The sequence below is a fragment of the Coffea arabica genome, chromosome 7c (assembly GCF_036785885.1).
Source record: "Coffea arabica cultivar ET-39 chromosome 7c, Coffea Arabica ET-39 HiFi, whole genome shotgun sequence".
NCBI classification, from domain to species: domain Eukaryota; kingdom Viridiplantae; phylum Streptophyta; class Magnoliopsida; order Gentianales; family Rubiaceae; genus Coffea; species Coffea arabica.
Window position 1 is genome coordinate 3,630,402 of NC_092322.1, and position 21,252 is coordinate 3,651,653.

The window sequence follows — 21,252 nt, forward strand, 5'->3', positions numbered from 1 at the left end:
AACATAAAAGATAGTCGTACAAAGTAAGCACAGATGTTGTTGTTTCATACCACGAAACCCTTATAAAACTGTGGAACCAATGTAATACACTAGGGGGACCGATCTCCAAAGTTGCTTTCCTCGTCTTGCTTTTCGTTTTTTCCTTTTTGTTAATTTTTTCCCATCGGCCTTGGGTTGAAGTTCACAAAGAACTTCAATAGGATGGTCACGCAATTCTGTAATCTATTATAACACTTTTTGATGTAATATATGTGAAATAAAAAAATTATTGAAAAATATGTTAATGGTGTGAGCATATAATCTACAATTCAATCAATCGAATGGTTATTGATGTTTCTTAAGTAGACCCAATAATAATAATGATAAAAATAATAATAATAGTAAGACAAAGCATGGTGGCATCATCCAGTGTCCGGTACATATGCACAAAGAAGGGGACCTTATTATAAAAAAAAAAAAATCCCGGGAGAGGCATAATTTGCTGTATTTCGCCGAATAAAATAATGACTGAAACGGAAATATATATACCCATCCAGAACAGTGGATTCCATTTCACGTTAAATAACCTTTTACTTCAAGGAATATTCTTGATTTGCCTTCTCATACCTCATAGTAATTTATTGGAAAAATCGTTCAAAACGTTTATCACATTTTATAAAATAACTTTTTTCGTCCCTCATTTTTAAAAATATAATTTTACGTTCCTTACAAATTCACATTGGTCAAATTTGGTATATACTTAGGTTTTCGACTAGTTTTTTGTTGAAATTCACCACGTGCCTTGCACGTGATCATATTTTAAGAGCAAATTTGTCAAATCAAATTTTATATAATTCGATTCATAATCTCTCACATTTTATAACATAATTTTTTCCTCCTTCACATTTCACAAAATGAATTTTTTATCATTCACATTTTTCAAAATGAATTTTTTCATCTTTTATTAATCATATGTGTGAATAATTTTTTTAAAATCCGTGTATATATTTATTTGATTTCACCTGAACAGTACAAAGAGTATGTGAAATCAAATAGAGATATATTACACACTATTCGTATTACTCAAGTGAAATCAAATAGATATACACATGAGTTTAAAAAAATTGTTAATTTTTCATTTATATTCATTTTCTTTTACTCAAAATTTGAAAATAAAGAAGACATTTAATTCTAAATAGTATCGAGTGTTTATATCGAATTAAATTTAGATAGAAAAAGTAAACAAAAGAAAAGTATGACAAAAAGAAATAAGTGACTGGCACTTTCAAATTTTAACAAAATCACAAGGCAAATAATTCAACTGTTGGTCTTAAAAGTGCCGAATAGAAATTTCAGATTTAAACTGAAATTTGTTAGCACAATTATAGAATTCGAGTTAGGACCCATTAATTAGATAATATTATTATACAACTCAATAAAAAAGTTATTACCAAAAGAGAAATGTCACAAATGTTGAATAGATTCAAATGGTGAAATCATATAAATATATACATGGGTTTCAAACAAAATTATTAGTTTTAAACCCCTATATATATATATATATATATATATATATATATCTATTGAATAGCATATGTATAACTACGATTAGCATGTTTAGATAAAATCTAATAGAGATAAATTACATATTATTCATACTGTTCAGGTAAAATCAAAACACATATACGTGGGTTTATAGAAAAAAACTATTCGTATACATAATCAATAAGGGATAAAAAAATTGATTTTGAAAAATATGAAGGATGGAAAAATTCATTTTTTCAAATGTGAGGAAAGAAACAACTCATTTTGTAAAATGTTAGAGATGAAAAAATTCATTTTGTGAAATATGAGAGATTATGAATCAGATTATGTAAAAATTTGACTTGACAATTCTGCCCTTAAAAAATGATCACATGTAAGTCACGTGGTGGATTCTGACAAAAAATTAGTTAAAAACTTAGGTAAGAACCAAATTTGATCAATGTGAATTTGTAAGCGACGTAAAATTACACTTTTAAAGATGAATGACGAAAAAATTTATTTTATAAAATGTGAGGGACGCTTTGAACGATTTTCGCTAATTTATTTCTTGGAGGTCCTTATCCGTAAACTTGGTTGCCGGTTGACGGAATAAGAGAAACTCCCGTGAAACGTAACAGCACAAAAGCAAAGAATAAATGAGTGGGGTATGTAACTGGATTATTTTATGTAACGAGAAACTTCCCCTTTTTGTAGTTTGGATGAAAGCATAACTACCAGAAGCCTGATTCATAATTTTAATACCACCTTACAGTCTTAAAAAGAGCGTGTTAATACACGGTTATGATAAAATTGTTTGATTGTCCACTTAATTTTTGGAAATTCAAATTTTTTTTTCTTGTTATATACGTCCATGAGCAGAGCAAGCTGCAGATAATTAGATTTCCCCTTTTTCATTTGAGGGTGGAGAATTGGCATGGAATCGGTAAGTGTTCCTACGTAAGGTAATAAAGAAGAAAATGTAAAATTGAATCAAGCAAACGATGGAAGAGGCGAGATTAGTTGAGAAGGGCAATCTGTAGTTTCAGAGCAACTACAACATACAATTGATGATTCGCATGGAGTGAATTTGAATTTTGATGAATGAGATTCACCGTGCAATACAGATTTCAGTGAGTGAAAAAACCCGTTATATTTTTACATATAGTTATCTATATGTTGGCATGTCATAGGAATTAAACTAGATGTACCGGATCCATCGAATTTATTAATATCTAGATTCTAGACTCGAACCCAAACGGTTTTAGGTTTGGAAAAAAAATCCAAACTCATACTCTGATGGGTCGGGTATTTAATGAGTATCGATGGATATTTCTTAACAAGTAATTAAAACTCAAATTCAAAAACGATAAAAATATATTGGATACAAAGATAACAAAAATACAATTCAATTAATACATTATAAATAATAGATCAACATCGAAGTATGTTACATGCAAAAAATCATGAACTGAAAGTATGATGCATTATCCTTAAAAAAAAAAAAAGAAAGTATGATACATTATTGAATAATTTTGAATGCTTGAAAATTTTTAATTATTTTATATGCTTGAAAATTTTTAAATATCATACAAAATTATTCCTTTCATCAATGCATAATTATTTTATTGGATCTAAATTCGAGTAGGGTTGGAATCCAAATTTCAAGCTCAAATTCAAGAAAAATATGATGAATTCGGATTGATTTGGGTAATACCTGCCAATTGACATGCTTAGTGGTGTATAAAAATGTAAATACCTAGTTGTGTTTCTGTTGCCTTGTACGGTGGAAAAATTGTAGATGTTCAGATCCGGATTGATGTGTACCGTACAGGGTTGCAAACGAATCAAACTACTTGCGAGCGACTCGAGTCAAGATCGACTTGAACTCAATTAAACTCATTAACTCACAAGTCGAGTGTATATATATATATAAATTTATACATCCTTAATATTTTATTATTTTATTAAAAAATATTATTTTATTTATTTTTTTTTAAAAATTATTATTTTTATTTTTTCGAATTCGAGCTTCAAAATTATCAATTCGTCAAGCTCGAGTTCGATAAAACTAAATTAAGACTCGACTCGATTATGTTAAAGATCGATTCAATTCGATTCGTTTGCAACCCTAACACCATATACATCACTTAGCCCATGTCGGCTGTCTATAGGCGCTGAACATTTAAGGAATAGGCCGGTGATTCAACGAACTAGTAAGTAGTAACTACACGGCCACACATATCCAACCCATAGAGTCAATTAGAAGTAACTATGAAATAAACTAGCACGGTGGCCTTGTTTGGAATATAATTTTTTTGCAGAAATTTTTTTATATTTTTTATGAATAATTTTTTTTATTCTTTTATTTTATATATATATCACAATAATACATTTTTTTAACCAAAAACTTCTGAAAATGGCAATTCAAACGAGCTAACCATGCTACGCAGGAGTGTAAACCAACCACGGCCGTCTACGAGTATCAAAACAAACTACCAAAATTTGCATAGTTGAGCACGAACGGATGGCCCATAAAGCGTATACCAACCCATAAAGTCGTTTTCAAGCACATGAAAGCGTAACGCTTCAGCGAGCAAATGTATAAACGACAACACGAGACTCATCCCTGCCGTCACCTGTAATTCGTGATTACTGGGGAAATGCAAGGGTACATATGTCAAATTGACGCTAACACCTCAAAAGGCACGCGGACTTGCTAAACGGGGTCGGGGGCCGGGGGGGGGTGGCCTTCCTTTTACCGTTTCGTGGGACTTACACACCGTAAAGGGCAACACCCGAATTGCCAAGCTTGCCCTTGGCTCCGTCAAAATTTTCACCTGGAATTGTCATCCACCCAAACCCTAAACAGTCATTTCGAGTAACAATTTAGTAGTACATCGCAGACTCGACTTTTAGGAAAAAAACCGATATTTTTCAAAGACGAAAGTAAGCGGAAATGGTAACGGAGACGGAGCTAGTGGACCGACTGAGGGAGTTTCTTAGCACGTCGGACCTAAACACGACGACGACCGCAATTGTTCGCCGGAAACTCGAAGAAGATTTCGGAATCGATTTGTCGGATAGAAAAGCCTTTATTAGAGAACAAGTTGATATTTACCTTCAAACTCAGTTTCAAGAACAAGCTGAGGAATATAAAGAGGAGAATGGAGATGCCCAGGCCCAGGTTCCCGCCGTGATCGACGCTGAAGAAGAAGAAGAAGAAGAAGAAGACGAGGAGGAGGAATCAGAGGAACCCAGTAATGGAAAGCCAACTTCTAAGAAAGGGTAAGTTTTATTTTGTTGGCAGAAATATTTATGAGCCCAGAAATGCAGTAGCTGGTATTATTTCAGGTGGGAAAATGATTTGGGATTTTTAATCTTGTATGAGCATGCATAGCTGCATAAATAGTGTTTGACTCTATTTATGTTTTTGAAGTTCGATGCTTTCTTCTTTCGTGTTTGAGGAAAGTTTTGTACTTTTAAAAGAAGCTGCTTTTATGATTTTTTTTCCTTCTTGTCCTGTAGTAATTTTTATGGGAAATTTTTGGTAAATTTGATTTGGAGAAAGAGAATCGGTTGCGTAGCTGATGAGTTTGAGTGGAACCTGGCAACGAGGGATTTTATAGTCGTTTCTTGTACAATGTGTTGAATCAGGGTTAAGCGTATGGATGGATGCTGCCCAGAAATGGTTCTACTGCTTAGGAGGTTTTGTTTTAACAGCTTAGCTTGTCCTCGCTGAATAATTATTTTGGTCATTTTCGTAGTTCTGTCACCGTATTAACCACAAAGTATGAATTACTGGCAAACAAGGCTAGTCCCCTTGCGCGATACCAATTCTCGTTTTAATTTTGCTTGCAAGCGTGAATAAGGCCAATGTGGTTTGCAAAATTGCAATGGCACTCACTAAGTAGTTGATGGTGTTACCATATCTTTGGCAGAAAAACTGTTCAAATGCAGAATGCAAATCCTGTTGTTGCTCTCCTTTCTCTTCTTAACGATGGTTAGACGGACTATGGGAGAGGCTTTTGTACGTTCTTTTCACATCAAGCTCCTTTGTCGTGGATTGCTGATTTAGGCAAAGGGATATGCTGAGGCATTTCCCTTTCTTGTTTTAAGTTGATAGGATGGCTTCTCCATTTTAGCTGTCATTGGTTAATGAATAGCAGATATGTTGTTAGTTGTGCTCCTTCCATTCATGTGGCATGTTCTTTTTTTTTTTGGTAATAAAAGGGACTATATATTGAACAAACTTAAGTTATAGGTACAAAACGAGGGAAGCAAATTCCCTTAAGATCTGCATCTACTAGATTTCTCAAAGCATAAGGAATACTATCATAGCATACAAAATTCACATCTTGTTGAGCACCCAGTTTTGCCAATTTGTCAGCACACTGGTTTGCTTCTCGATAAGCATGTCTAAGTGTGACTTTCGGCTGAACAGAGATCAGGAACCTGCAATCAGAGATAATTGAAGCATACTCATGAGTTTAGGTATCTGCAGATTTAAGCAAGTGTAGAGCAGTTTTAGCATCAACTTCTAGGTCAACATTTTGCAAGTTTAGAGAGGAAGCTAAGGACAGTCCATCCCTTATCCCCCACAACTCAGCAAGAATATTGGTAGCGTGTCTCAGATTTCTGCTAAACCCAGCTACCCAGTGTCCTAGGTGATTTCTGATCAAGCCACCTGATCCAGCTGGACTCGAATTCCCTATGGAAGACCAATCAGTATTGATTTTGAAACAGGAAGGTTTTGGGGGAATCCAGTTATGAAGCACTTCTGTTCTAGGATGTACTATGTTCTAAATAGGTCCTAAAAAGGAGTATTCAGTCACCATTGCTAGAGTATTGTGCAGAATGGAGAAGAGGTTAGATGGTTCAAAAACAGCCTTGTTTCTGGCAATCCAAAGATTCCAGCAGGCAAAAGAGATAACAGTACCCCAGGGGATGTGGCATGTTCAGAGTGCATTATTTGAGATTTTAGTGAAATTGCTCTTCTTTTTTTTTTTTTTTTGTTTTGATAATGTTGTTAAAATGGCGGTGCTGAATGTAACTAAGAATTTTACTGCTTCAAAAGAGAGAATGGGTTTTTTACCACCTTTCTTTTCTCCTTAATTCCCTTTCCCCCAATCTGACATCTGCTGGACCTGGAAACAGACTGAGATACTTTAAAGAATGTGAAAAATATTAGTGATTCTAGTCCACATATTCAATTCTACTTGAAGATGAGTAATTATGTCAGTAAAGGTTTTAGTTTGTTCATTACTAAAACATGTAGATGCTATGTATTTGGATAGGTTAAAAAAGAAGAATAAAGAGGTTAAGAGAAGAGGTGGTGGATTTACCAAGCTCTGTAGCCTTTCTCCTCAACTTCAAAAGTTCACTGGCGTACCTGAATTAGCTAGAACTGAGGTATAATGTATTTTGCAGATATTCCTCTTCATTATACATTAGTTTACTTTTAATGTGACTGACAATTCAAATTAATGATCTTTTTCCAAACTGTGAGGAGTTTAGGTTGTGAAGCAACTTTGGAGCTATATTCGGGAAAATAATTTACAAGACCCAAGCAATAGGCGGAACATATTATGTGATGGTACCCTGAGGGACCTTTTTGGTGTGGATAGTATAAACATGTTCCAAATGAACAAGGCCTTAGCACAGCATATCTGGCCTTTAGAAACCAATGGTAATTTTTTCTATTACCTCTTCTTATGTCAGATATATTTGTTTGTTTCTCTGTGTATTCAAACTCATATAACTTCAGAGTTTTAGTTAGGAAGGACTGGAGTTTGCTTGATACTGGACAATATCGATATCACTGCTTGAATAGAGGATAAAGATAACATTTTTTTTCCTTTTAATTTGTTTTGCTGTGTCTCAATTAATGGTTGCTGAAATACATCAAAGCAGGGAAAATGCTGTAACTTGAATAAGCATATTGTATATTTCTGATTGGAATAACATTTCATTAAGATTTTATGTATATGACTTGTTGTCTGCTAAGAGCAGTTTTCAAATGTGATGAACTATTAGAGCTGTGTACTATTGCAGTTTTGTTTATCTGATTGTATAGCTCCTTCCTGGTATCTGGCTCAGGGTACAAGTTCTGGAAGACCTTGACCTCTGAGAGGGATAATAAGTTATCGTGTTAAGGGAGTTCCTATGAACAGGAATAGCTTTGTTCATTTTATTAACTGCATTACCCAAAGTCTATTCATGCTGTTCTGGTAGTCCTTTGTTCTTTAATGCAGCTTGCGCACATCCATGGGCCCTTCGGCTGTGTTGATGAAAATTTCATAGAAGAACAGTATACAGCTTTATGAGGAGGTCAAGCGTATGATTATTGAGAATATCATAACTAATTTTCGGGATGAGTCATCTGGAAGCTTTTATATTCTGTGATCTCAAGAGCATTTACAGTTTACTGTGTGCAGATATACAATTGATTGTGAAGAGGAAACTCACTTATCATCTGACAAAATGATTAGTTGATTTAGGGTTGAAGTATTGTCTGGGGTAGTTCAAATTCAAGCAATTAAAGTTCATAAGTTATAGAAGAACATCAAAGAATTCGACAAGCCTTTTCTAAGTGAGCGGACTTGCCTTAATTATCTTGTCATTGATTTTACACCTGCCTTGGGTTTATATTTGGCCTAGTCTATGCAGTGAAGCTTTGGATTGCATACTTGGGACATAAGGTTCCTTTCTTACGTTACCTCTATTTCATCCATATAGCAGGTCTTTGTTTTTTGGGACCTAAGTTTTTATGCGCTATGGGTCTTCAATTATCTCATGAGCATTTCTTCAGTGTTTGAGGAATTATCGAAGCTGATGTTAGTAATGTTAAATTTTTGGTGCGTTGCTACCTATTTTAAGTTTTCAGCTAGGTGGTTAATTGGCATGAGATTATGTTTTAGTGTTGTCTAATGATTTCTCTATCACTAGTTGGCTTTTCATGTTATTATCATTGTCTTGATTACTTGACAGTTTTTCTGCAATTAAACAGCTTCAGTCTCATCTACGCCAAAAGAGAAGCAGCGGAAACAAGAGAGAGCGGAAGGTAGTTATGTTTATTGATCTATCAGATGGTATTATGTCCTCATGGCTGCAAAAATGTTTAAAGGATTCTGTTACGCGTTTATTTTTCACCAGTTTTATTTCAAGGTGGATTTTCCGATTTTTGAAGTCATGCGCAGTTGGGATCTAAAAGATTGCCTCCTCGCTGCCTGTTTATCTGTTGTCCAAATAAATTATATCAGATACCTGTTGAAGCAGCGAAAATCTAATGAAATTCTTGATGGGCTTCTTTTGTTCCTCTTGTTTTATATCAAAGAAATGGATGAGCCAAAGAGAAAGGAAAAGAGGCACAAGGGTGGGACTTCAGGTTTTCTTGCTCCCCTTCCCCTTTCTGATGCTCTCGTCAAGTTTCTTGGGACGGGAGAAAGTGCCTTACCACGATCTGATGTTGTGAAAAGAATCTGGGATTACATTAAGCAAAATAACCTGCAGGTAATTGCTTGCAGTTAATTCAGAAAATTAGATTGTAACTTGAACTTCTGTGTTACATTTTTCTCCATAATATCTCTCGAACGTTGTCAAATCCTTGTGGCTGCTCGTATGCTCATTTTACTTCTCTTGATGTTGAAGGATCCATCTGATAGGAGGAGGATACTATGCGATGAAAAGCTCAAAGAACTCTTTGATGTGGACAATTTTCAAGGATTCACGGTTCCTAAACTTCTGACTGGTCATTTCATAAAGCCGGAACAGTGAGTTGCCTTTCCGTTATTTCTTGGAAGCCCAACACCGCTGGGAGTTCAAGTGATTTACTAACAGGGAGTAGATGCAAGTGAATGCGAACTTTTCTTTTCCCCCCCATCTTCCTTGACTAATGTAGCGTTTTGTCGGCACTCAGCTCAAGAATGAGCGCCGATTAGGAGAAAAAGCGACCTGTTGTTCAATGTTATTGCAAATCGTAAGAGTCACCCAACTCCCACATAGTCCTGTTTTTCACCTTCCTCTTTATGTTCCCCTTAACTCCTCCTCCCTGAGTTAGCCTGCTGTTTCTGCTGGAGAATTCATTTTTGTTAGTGGAATCTGATTTTCCGAGTTGATATACTGAAAACGTGGAATGCACTGTAAATTGAAAAATGATTCGAGGCACGTAGAAACACACAGATTTGTAGTCGGTACGCCACAAACAATAGATGAATGATCAAACGAGTTAGCATGCCCAAATGTTTGTTACAACGAGGAACCATCTATTTATATGGTTGCAATTACTTTGTCAAAAAATAATGAGAAAAATCCCATGAAGGAATGAACGATAACAGGGACAAGTCAAGTGGGGGTGGGGGGATGGCAAAAGGTTGCCGTCTCCTACCCAAGAAAAGATAGATCACCAGAACCAGGTTAGGATCAAATCTCAAGCGGGCAAATTAAAAAAAAAAAAAAAGGGCATCCCCTACTCGATTCCTGTCGATTGCTTGGTACGAGGCGAATGGATGTCGTTGGAATAGTGGAATCCCATACCCTTCCGCTCGATTCCCCCAGTCGTTTTCAAGGAGAGATTTCACGATCGTAGCTGTGTGGTGGTGGCATTTGAATAGACAGCAATCTGGGCCTGGGTTACAAACACAAATTCGACCCAAAAAGGTCAACAAGTTAATTTGCACCACCCATGGTTGAGCAGCTTTTGAGATCAAATGTACTAGCAGCAGTATTTTTGCTTTTAGTTAGAAGAGAGACCAGACTTAGTAACGTACCCTTCTCTACTTTTGTGCTTTCTAATGTTTCATCCGCGTCTGCCTGTGCACAAATGGCAAGGGGCATATGTACTTTGCTTGTTCCGTTCGTATATATAGAAGATTACGGCGATTAACTATTTTTGTCTGTCGGATAACTGTGTACTAATTTAGCACTCAAAAAGAGTAGTGATGAGTGGAGCTTGCTTAGTCCGTGGAAAAACATCCAGAGAGCTCCGTTTGGATTAGCTATTTTTGAAGGTGTTTTTGAAAAATTTTGCTGTAGCAGAATTTTTAGAAAATATTTTGGGATATTTAAGAGTAGAAGAGTTTCTAGAACATATTTTGAGATGTTTTTAAAAATTTTTATTGTATTTGAAAAACACTCCCATCCTCCATTATACAAACACAAATCGGGTGCATCTGTGCACCACGTGCCGCTATCATATAGCTGGCCTAAATCCTTTTTGAAGGCAGAAGGAAAAAATTTTTTTGAAGGGAGCGATACAACTGACCATGGCCCCGTGTTCCTTATCCGACAGCAGCAGATATGAGAGATGCTGCGGGTAAGAGAGCTTTGGACCATCAAATGTGGTAGGCTCCGCATCCAACCTAGTTTGAACAATTGATTCACAACTCAAAAAAGTGATGGTAGAAAAACAAATTTTCTTTTTATTGTTTCGGAGTGGTTGCTGGTGCAATTGAACGTAGGATTAATTGAAGAAACGACTTTTGCTTATATGATATCACACAAGCTGAGATTCTACGCCACATTTATCCGTAGAAATTTCAGAATCGTTTTTATAATCATCTAATTATCTCATCATTTGCCACGTTTATCCGTAGAAATTCCAGAAGTTCTGATCCTCCTTTCTCCTCTCCGTTACAGTCTAAATTAAGTACTTCTCATTGATTTGTGACATCTTTTCATATCTCCATCCATGGACCCTCTACTCACAAAACTTAGTAAAGAAACCACTTCTCGAAATGTTTGAACGGTAAATGAGACCTACCAATGACTAGCATCGACCAAATGTCTGCCCTCTACTTCGGGATGGCATCTTGGTTGCCGATTAGAGAGGCCTAACAATGTCCAAGATAATAAACGAGGGCTGTTTGGATCGTAAATTATTTGAGATCTGTAACACTTTTTGTTTGTGACGTGATGTATGTGAAATAAAAAAATAATTAAAAATATATATTAAAAATTATAATGATGATGTGAGTAAATAAATTTTGATAAATAATCCTCTGTCCAATTCACAAACGAGAATTCTTATCCCGTTTGTGGCTGCGGATTGGGATTAGAACCCTATAAAATATCCTCTTCTACCTTTTATTTTATTTTAGTTTTGCAGTCTCATTTTTCAGACGTCACCTCTGCTTTTGTACATCATAATTTTCCTTAAATTATGTGGCGCATCCACGCGACGGATTCGAAACGGACGAAAGAGAATGAACTCCGAAGAAGAATCTAAAGAACAGCTCTCATCCAAAAAGGGGGTTGCTCAGCAAACCACGTGTCATTGTGTGAGTCGATGTGATGAACGTTAAGGTAGGACGCGATGACTGATGAGAGATTCTTGTGTGCTGGTTTGGGAGGTCTGATCCGCAAGGACCACGCACGCCACATCACATATAATATCATATCATACTACAAGGAGCAGGAGAAGGGGAGAATTTGGGGACAGATGGCGTGCTAATCATGTTTTACTTGTATTATTTATTAGCAATTATGTAGAATTTAACTGAAAAGGGTTCTGCAAATACTTAGCTTTGCCACAGGAATCCTTCTTTCCTAGTTGTATTCTACTACAACCACTACTATATTTGAATGAATGGAATGCTTCTTCCGGGATTATCTCCTTCCCTCTTTTTCATCCCTTTCAAGCCAAACTGATAAAGTAAAGATAAACGTAAACCGGTTTTCTTTCTTTCTTTTTTTTAAAAAAATTAAAGAAAAATTAGAACATTTATGTTGTCGTGTATGCATCGACGCGCACTTATTTAATATACGCGTATGTTTGTAATTTTAATAAATGTACTTTAAATGTTAAATTTTTGAAAAGATAAAGGTGCGTATCTTTACATTATAATTATGAGGTAGTTGGGATGATTTAGATGCGCTGACAAGTATACTATATATTAAAAAAAAAAATTCATGTTATGCAAGAGCGTGCGGATATCATTTTCCGCTTATAAACGCGATCTTTTCAATTTTAGCGCATTAAAATGGCCGATATTTACTTACCATTGTGGAAAAGAAAAAAGAATTTTTGATTCATTGAATATTCAACAAATCACAGAGCCGAACAGGTAAATAAATCTTTTTCACCAGTCACTTTATTAATGTTTTGTTCATAATTTTGATTATAAAAGCAGTCACCGTCGGGTCCGCGTTGTTAATGTCCCCTTCGATTCATATTTATGGCTAAATATTTGAAGAAGTTGACCACAACTTCTGAAGAAGAGCCACTCTGACTAGAGATTATTGAAGATTTATTCATACGCATTACTTATCTGTCCTCCATATAAATGTAAATTTACAAGCTGAACCACGATTAGCAATATAGAGTAATTAATGGTTATTCTACTTATATTTGCTAACCAAATGCGCTATTCAACATCAATTGGCATTTTTGGTGTCGTTTGTTCAAACATTGATGAACAACGATTTTCTTTTGGGTTTGTTCGAGTGGGAAAAACAAATGTACAAAATTTCTTTTACCAAAAAAAAAACCCTCAAAATCCTAAAGAAGCTGATTATATTCATCTCATGGATCTCGAATACAATTCCAAAATCCAACACTGCACACAGCTTGGCAGATCCCAAAAAAAAAAAAAAAAAAAAAAAGGCAAATTGCATGGCTTGGTTACCTTTGACAATCAACCATAAAGTCAGCCACCCCTAATAAAAAGACTGATTTTTTAAGGTAAAAAGACTGAATTACCCTGGTCATCAAGATTCTTAGACAATGCTTAGATTGTAACTTGACAATCGTCCCATGACTTATCAACTATAAAGTCAGCCACCCCTAATAAAAAGACTGATTTTTAAGGTAAAAAGACTGAATTACCCTGGTAATCAAGAATCTTAGACTATGCTTAGATTTTAATTTTCTAACAACAAATTTACACGTTTTCTATGAACAAATTTTTTAATCACCATTTCACTTCATATATATCAAATTGTTACAATATATTTTTTAATAAAAATTTGAAAAAACAGCAATTCATACGGGACCTAAGGAGGCAAAATTTCCTCCTTTATATAATAAATAATCAGAAAAAGTCCTACCCCCACTCACTAAGAAATGGTAGAAAAATGTATAGAAAATCTGTACAAAGTCAACAAGATTCCACCTTTTCTTTTCTTTTTCTTTTTTTTGAAACGTGAAATTTGACTGAGCCAAACTAATCGCGTTCAGCTGAGGGTTAAGTTTAGTTGAGTTTCACGGAGACGCTCAAAATATGCGACGCCCCGAATGTGAAAAATCAGGGAATCTTTTCTTTTTGTTCCAAAGGCACATTTTCCGACTTTATCATGCTCTTTCCATATTTACCCTTTCTTTCCCATTTCAGCCGACCAACCGTGCTATTTAACTCAATCCCAATCCTCCTCCTTGTCACCATGCATTTTACTTCTATATTCTATCTTGGCAATGTTAGATAGAAATCACAACAGAGAACATCCGAACTCATCTAGAGATTAGAAGAAAAGAAACCCATTAGAGAAATTTTTTTTTTTTCTTTTACGTGAGTGGGAAAATGAAGTTCGATTCAAAGGAATTCAGGCTGCTGGATTTAAACTCAAGTGGTTTTGTTCCAAAGTCCATTTCAGATTTGCTAGCAGAAGTTTCAATGATCCCCGATATTCCCCTGAAGTTGTCCAAACTAAACGACTATGTCTGTGTTTTGGAGCAAGAAATGAAAAAGATCGATGGTTTCAGACGTGAACTCCCCCTCTGCATGCTCCTCTTGAATGATGGTATGCCGCGTTTTTTCTCAACTCCTTTTTTCCCCCTCTTTTTCGGCTTGAAAAGAAAAGAGGGATATAGTGTTAACTTTACTGTATACATTTTTTCAATTTCTTCTGGTCTACAGCTATTTGGAAATTGAAGGAGGAGGTGGTAAAGTTGAAGAAGAGAGAGGTGGAGACAGTTGTGATGGAAGAATTCATGCCTCTAAAAGGTAATTCAGATCGTGAAGATGAAAGACCCAAAAGAAAGTCAGCTGATTGGACTGACAAGAAGACTTGGATGAGCTCTGCTCAGCTTTGGACCACTCCCATCCAATATGAAAACGGTTTTGATACTGTCATAATTCAAGACACCCTTTTTCTCCATCAAGCCGTAAGTTTTTTGTCATTTTTTTTCCCTGAACATTTAGGTAACTTTATTGATTCTTCTTCACTTGTTTTATATTTATTTTGCTGATTCCAGAGGCATCAAGAGAGGAGTGATGGAGCAGCAAGGTGGAGCCTATCTGATCAGGCACGGAGTTTCAACAAGAAGTTGGGAGGGGCCTTTTTGCCTTTCAAGAAGCCAGGTGGTGCTGTGGTGACGAAAACAGAAGAGGAGGAGGAGGAGGAGGAGGATTATCCGCTAAATGGGCTGTCTTTGTCAATGCCAGCACTGGCTGAGGTGGGCTCAGATGATCTTACAAATTCAAAAGGCAAACATGTTGGTGTTGCCAGTGATGATGGTACTGGTGTGCTATCAGAGGGTGGTAGTTCATCCCAGACGACGCAGGGCAAGAAACAGAGGCGGTGTTGGTCGCATGATTTGCATCAAAATTTTGTTAAAGCCCTCTTCGAACTTGGAGGTGCACAAGGTATCCAAAAATTTCACTGCCTTCTGGGATTTTTGTTTTTGTTCCTGCTGTCTCTTCTGGAATTAAGTTACTCCTATTCATCTTTCATTCCCACGGGAGTAAATACTATCTGAATCTTTTGTGGGTCTACGAGGGCTTGCGAATTTTTCGGTTCAGGTGTCTGAGAATCTGACATAATTTATCCTGAACGGGTGTCTGAGTAAGGACATTGGTTTTTTTTTTTTTTGGGTATCTTTTTCTTTTCCCTCGTCCTCCATCGGTTTCCAATCGACTTTTTTGAATCGAGTTTGGAATAGAATAGCAAATAAATTTGTATTCATGAACAAGGAGGCCTTGATCTAAGGATCTGCGAGCGCAAAATGCATTCTTTCTCTAAAACTTCCCTGCCCTGTTCCAATCTGCATTTGCTACATTCGGGAAATTGCTGTACCATGTCGTGAATTTAGAACCATCTACCTGATATGTTCATCCAATTCGCAGCTGCCACCCCAAAGCACATAAGAGAAATCATGCAAGTGGATGGCCTGACCAATGATGAAGTGAAAAGCCATTTGCAGGTGAGTTTTCAATCTGCATGCAAAGCTTCCTATAACTATCTCGCTTTGTTTTGGTGAATGCCACGCAATGACGTGGAACTTGGTCCGAATTTGCAGAAATACAGGCTTCATATCCGAAAGCTGATGCCAAGCTCCTCAACAAGTGCGTCGCCAAATTACGAGTGGCTGAGAAGGGGAGAACGCAGTTATTTACGAAAGCCAAGCGCCAAGCAGTCTGCTTCTCCCGAAGGGCCTTTGCATTTAGCAGGCGGCGGCTCAGCTAAAGGGGCGTCAGTTACTGGCGGTGACAGCATGGAAGAGGAAGAGGATCGGAGATCGGAAAGCTGCAGTTGGAAGGATCGTCATCAGAAGCCAACAGATTAATTGCGTGCCGAGGGCCCTGAATTTTGCAGATAGGAAGGGAAAAAAAAAAAAAAAAAAAAAAGGAGAACCAAATAATTTGGTGAAAATTACAGTAGTGAAGTTGCTGAGATTTTGTCTCGTCTCAGAGATAGGACTTTTCGGCAAATTTTAGCATTTTTAGTTTTCATACAGAATCTTCTAAATCTTATTCTGTTACGATGACATATCAATCAATCAATGATAGCCTCCCGTAATGGAAATAAACTAGCCTTTGTTCTTCTGAATTTCTTTTTTTTTTTGTACTATAGTTTCACGTATTCAGGCTGCTCCCCCTGATAATATAATTAAGGTTCTCTAATCACAGTTTTTTTTTTTTCCTTTTACTTTTCAGGAATAGGTTTCAGCTCAAAATTTAAAAAAAAAATGAAAAGAAACAATTGTAGAATGGGTCTGCTGATAATAGGCCCAAAAACTATAACCCACAACAACAAGTCAGAGGATCTATAGGGTGGGCTACAGAGCTCAGCTGGCCTGGATTTGAGAAGATTACAGTACACTACAACCTTTCCAGCAATAACGATTAATGAGCTGTCGTTCTAATTCCCGCAAGAAAGAACACTCCTACTTTCTCGTTAGGGTTAATCACATTTTATCCCCTTAAAGAATATCCCATTTTTCAGCTTACTCCCTAACCTTTAATTTTGCTCACTTAATTCCCTTTAAGACAAAATTACCCTTGCATTATTTTGACTTTTTATTTACCTTATTTTCCTTTCTTTTATTTCTTTTTCTCTTTTTTCTTTATTTAATTCTTCCTCTTTTCCACAAAAATCTTCACTTTAATGATTGAAATTAAAAAAAAGGAATTGCAGAGATCTATCTTCTCCTTAAATGATTACAAAAAAATATTCAAATCATTTTCCTAAAATACAATTTTTTTAGCCTTTCAATTCTTTTAATTTTGGGTTTTCCTCTTTCCTTTCTAGTTTCTCATTTCCTTTCTCGTTAGGAAGGAGGTAAACTCATGGCTTGACTCCAGTCAGGAAATCCCCTACGACTTTGAAAGAGCTTCTGGGCCAAAGATACTTTAATATTCACTTCCAATTTTTAATCTCATTCACCCATCTTTTGTACTACGCCCACATCATTTTGAAGACAATGATAATAATAATCTATATCTATATAAATTTGAGAAGGAATTTTCAGGAACAAGCCTCCACAACCCTTCCCACTCTCAACTCTATTTTTCTAGCATTTTACATTTATCTTATTTCGTAAAAAATATCATGGGCCCATTACATCCCCACGTTTCCCTCAAATAAAAAGTTAATTCCAACTAAAACTCTCACGTTCTCTCAAACAAAAATGTAACTTCCACTTACATTAAAACTCTAACACTCCCACGTTCCCTCAAACAAAAAAATAACTTCCACTTACATTAAAACTCTTCCACTTACAATATAGTTGGTACTTGGCCCCTGATCCAACGGAATTGAGGATTGCACCTGATCTCTTCCCAACTGCCACGGAATATACTTGGTACTACTTTTGGGAATTACTACTTTTGGGAATTACTCTTACAATTTCACTCCACACCCACATTTCCACTTCAATTAAAACCCTTTCAATCAACTTCCTTCTCGAACCTCTCTAATTAGCTTCACAATAGAACATGGCCGTTTACAGGCATGTCATCAACACCTGAATTTCAAACTCGCAAGATTGCAATGGAGGAAACATCTGCTAATGAAACGAAAAGGACGCCACCACGGTCCCGCACAAGAATTGGAACAGTTCCAACAACTTTGCGCCGATGAAAGAGAAATCTCACATCAACTACGATGGATAAAATCTCGACTACATCGACTCAAATGCCGCGCCAATCAAATTAGAAGTTTCGGTACTATTTATTCTTTTAATATTGATATTATTTTAATATTGAAAACCTGATCATATCATGAGTTGTGCTCATGATGTGATTTATGTAGTCTTTACCCCAAACTCTTAATATGGTAACATATTGTAGTACCATCAATTTTGATCACGAAAAATAATACTACTATTAATTATGAGTTGTGATCTGTGGAGTTTCTTCGTTACTTTGAAATAAGATGTTCAGAAGGTTGACATTAAGAGATTACTACTAGCGGGTAGGTTCGTTTTTTGTGTTTTGGGTTTTTTTTTTGGCAGATTTTGTGTCTTACTGCATTACATGTCCTTGGGCTGTTCAAATCGGGATTATGCTGTAATTTTGCGGTGAAAAAGTTGGAATTGTGCAAGACAAAAATGTTGACGCTTGAGAGAAATAGCAAAAAAAAAAAGGGGGAATAGATTCAAAAAATAAATCTTGCAAAAACATATGGGACAATGGCACCTAAGAATCTTATGGACAATGGCACCTAAGATCGATGGCTATAGATGCTTTAGCAATATAGATGACCTCCGTCTTGGTGCAGTGTACCAGGGGGTGAGACTTTTAGGAGACTAGAAAGTAGGTGGTGGGAATCACGAAGATTCTGTTTTAGTGCCAAAAATGAACTCAGAATCACATCAATTTTTGTGGTATGGTTTGCTCATTCACTATTATAATCGTCTGTGAATGCAATTTCTGGCTTCTGATTTCAATTATTCCAATATTATAATTTCAATTAAATAATTAAAATAATTCGATTATCGTGTTGACTACTGATGTTAATTTAATTTAAATTACTTTAAAGATCCTTGCTTTTGAGGTAATGTTCAATGGCTGATTTGGAAGTATATGGTCACAATGGATGTGTATATAAAGTTTGTTTATCTTATTTAGCTTATGGTGTGAATGATGATCTGATTGTGCGAGTCCAGTGGATAGGAAACTCTTTTCGTATATATAAACTTTGGCTGAAGGGATGATCAACTGTTGGTTATGTTCTGTTCTGTTACCTATCAGGGTTATATGGTTATATAGTTAACTTCGAAATATATACCAACATTGGCTGAAGGAATAATTAGCTAGAAATTTGTAACTTAATTTAATACGTATTTTAATACAATTATAATTTCAATTATTACTAATATTTCCAATATTATAATATGATTGTTGTTCCCATTGTTTATAAGTTTTGGTACTATTTATTCTTTAAACATTTATGATTTTCATTGTAGTTACCATTATTAACAATATTCCCCATATTATAATGTTATTACTGTTTCCATTGTTTATAAGAATAAATTTAGAAATTTCATTTTAATTAAAATTATTAATAAAATTTCCTAACAATATTCCCCATATTATAATATTCTTACTGTTGTCATTGTTTATAAGAATCAATTTAGATTATTAATAAAATTTCCTATATTATAATATTATTACTGGAGTAGGATTGAGCCAGTAAAGTATACTTGAGCCAATTGGCAGATTAAGAGAACTACCAATTGGCAGTACCCCGTTTGTGCCTGGAGCAAGAAAGGACGCTTCACCATGTAATAAAGAGTCAATATTACTTGAAAACTTAAAAGCTGGGAATTCGGTTGACAGTCATGCAACTATGTCCAAGTTTCATTAGTAATCTACAATGTACAGTTCAGGGCTACGTATGATTATGATTGCATGTCTCTATTTGGCCCGTGGCTGTGATCGACGCTGGGTTAGTGCCATTTCCTGTCTTCTTGCCTTCATTTTCGTCAAGTGGCCTGTGGCAAGCACCAACTCATGCCGTGTCCAAACTCTCTCCGGATAAAATCTTACATATATATATATATATAGATATATATTTTTTTAAAAAAAATTTCGAACTCTGGAAAAAATCCTATATTTGTTAAGCATCAAATAAAATGAATCCCCCAACATACTCGAACCTTAGTTATATATTTAGTCGCAAAATTGTCTCAACAGCTTGTGTGTGTGTTGTAGTCGATGGATCCTAGGAATGAGGTTCTAAAAAAAATTAAAATTCATGTCACATCTTGATTGTGCTATGCATGGGCACAATCCAGAATTAGATGGTTTCCATTGTTTATAAGAATCAAGTTAGAAGTTTCGCCACTATTTATTCTTTAAATATTGGTATTTTCATTATACTTACAATTATTAATAATATTTATAATATTATAATATTATTATTGTTTTCATTGTTTATAAGAATCAAGCCGGTATTATCTATTCTTTATATATTGCCATTTTCATTATAATTGCAATTATTAATAATATTCCCAATATTATAATATTATTGCTGTTTCCATTGTTTATAAGAATCAAGTTAGAAGTTACGGTACTTATTTTTTAAATATTGGTGTTTCCATTGTTATTTCAATTATTAATAATATTCCCAATATTATATTATTATTGTTGTTTTCATTGTTTATAAGAATCAAGTTAGAAATTTAGGTCTTATGTATTCTTTAAAATTTGGGAATATTATTGGGATTATTATTGTACTTCTAAGTATTAATAACATTCCGAATATTATAATATTATTGTTGTTTTCATTGTTTATAAGAATGTGGAAATAGTACCAATTGTTTATAAGCACTTTAATAAATGCCACCGAAAGTTCCCCAATGGCTTTGTTAATATGTTACATGTTAACAAATAGTACTAAAAGCTATTATTGCATATGCAGTGGTCAATCCTAATGAATAGGATCACTACAATCCTATCTAATATCAAAGGTTCACATAAATATATTGTCATTTTTACTACCAAAATTGACAATTTGTTTGAGGCAATAATTAACATAATAAAAAATATATTTTACTATTCTAAATGTTTAATTACATATCATAAAAAATATAGTGACTCAAAACTCATATGGTCGAAATTATGCTTCACATTTCACATCGAGTTCACCCACTAAATAATGTCTCAAACATAAAATATTATCAACTACTATCAGAAACATTACCAAATTAAGGATAGATTTTCTCAAATCTTACTATTAAATACACATATTACCATTCATTAATTAAAAAATAATATTTTATAATATTATTTTATAGTAAAATAATATTTTACTATTTTTAAATTCTTCCATAGATTGTAATTTTTTTTAATAATGTAAGCACCGTGCGTAGCACGGGTATTCACACTAGTGTTTTAAGTTGCAAAAAGAAAAAATTTTCAAAAATAGTAAAAATATGGGGAGTGAATCGGATTAAAATGGAGGTAAGTAAGATTATCACGTGGCAACTGGGGGATTGATATTATTATTATTATTATGGATGGACGAGCACATTATTCTGTTTCTGTGGACAATATAAAGTTATGGTGGTTTCGTACAGGGAAGAAGCATTTG

General features: G+C 35.0%; 2 protein-coding genes across 2 annotated transcripts; both read left to right on the forward strand.

Moving 5' to 3' along the window:
- The first annotated feature begins 4,391 nt into the window (after nt 1-4,391).
- LOC113700462 (upstream activation factor subunit UAF30-like) lies at nt 4,392-9,628 on the forward strand. Its single transcript, XM_027220928.2, has 6 exons — nt 4,392-4,788; nt 6,798-6,912; nt 7,018-7,189; nt 8,510-8,563; nt 8,837-9,012; nt 9,151-9,628. The coding sequence occupies exons 1-6, from the start codon at nt 4,460-4,462 to the stop codon at nt 9,274-9,276; spliced, it is 972 nt and encodes a 323-aa protein (XP_027076729.1). The 5' UTR covers nt 4,392-4,459; the 3' UTR covers nt 9,277-9,628.
- Nucleotides 9,629-13,878: 4,250 nt separating this feature from the next.
- Nucleotides 13,879-16,263, forward strand: LOC113700384 (transcription factor HHO5-like). Its single transcript, XM_027220820.2, has 5 exons — nt 13,879-14,235; nt 14,352-14,599; nt 14,690-15,080; nt 15,561-15,637; nt 15,734-16,263. The coding sequence occupies exons 1-5, from the start codon at nt 14,016-14,018 to the stop codon at nt 15,998-16,000; spliced, it is 1,203 nt and encodes a 400-aa protein (XP_027076621.1). The 5' UTR covers nt 13,879-14,015; the 3' UTR covers nt 16,001-16,263.
- Nucleotides 16,264-21,252: the final 4,989 nt, after the last annotated feature.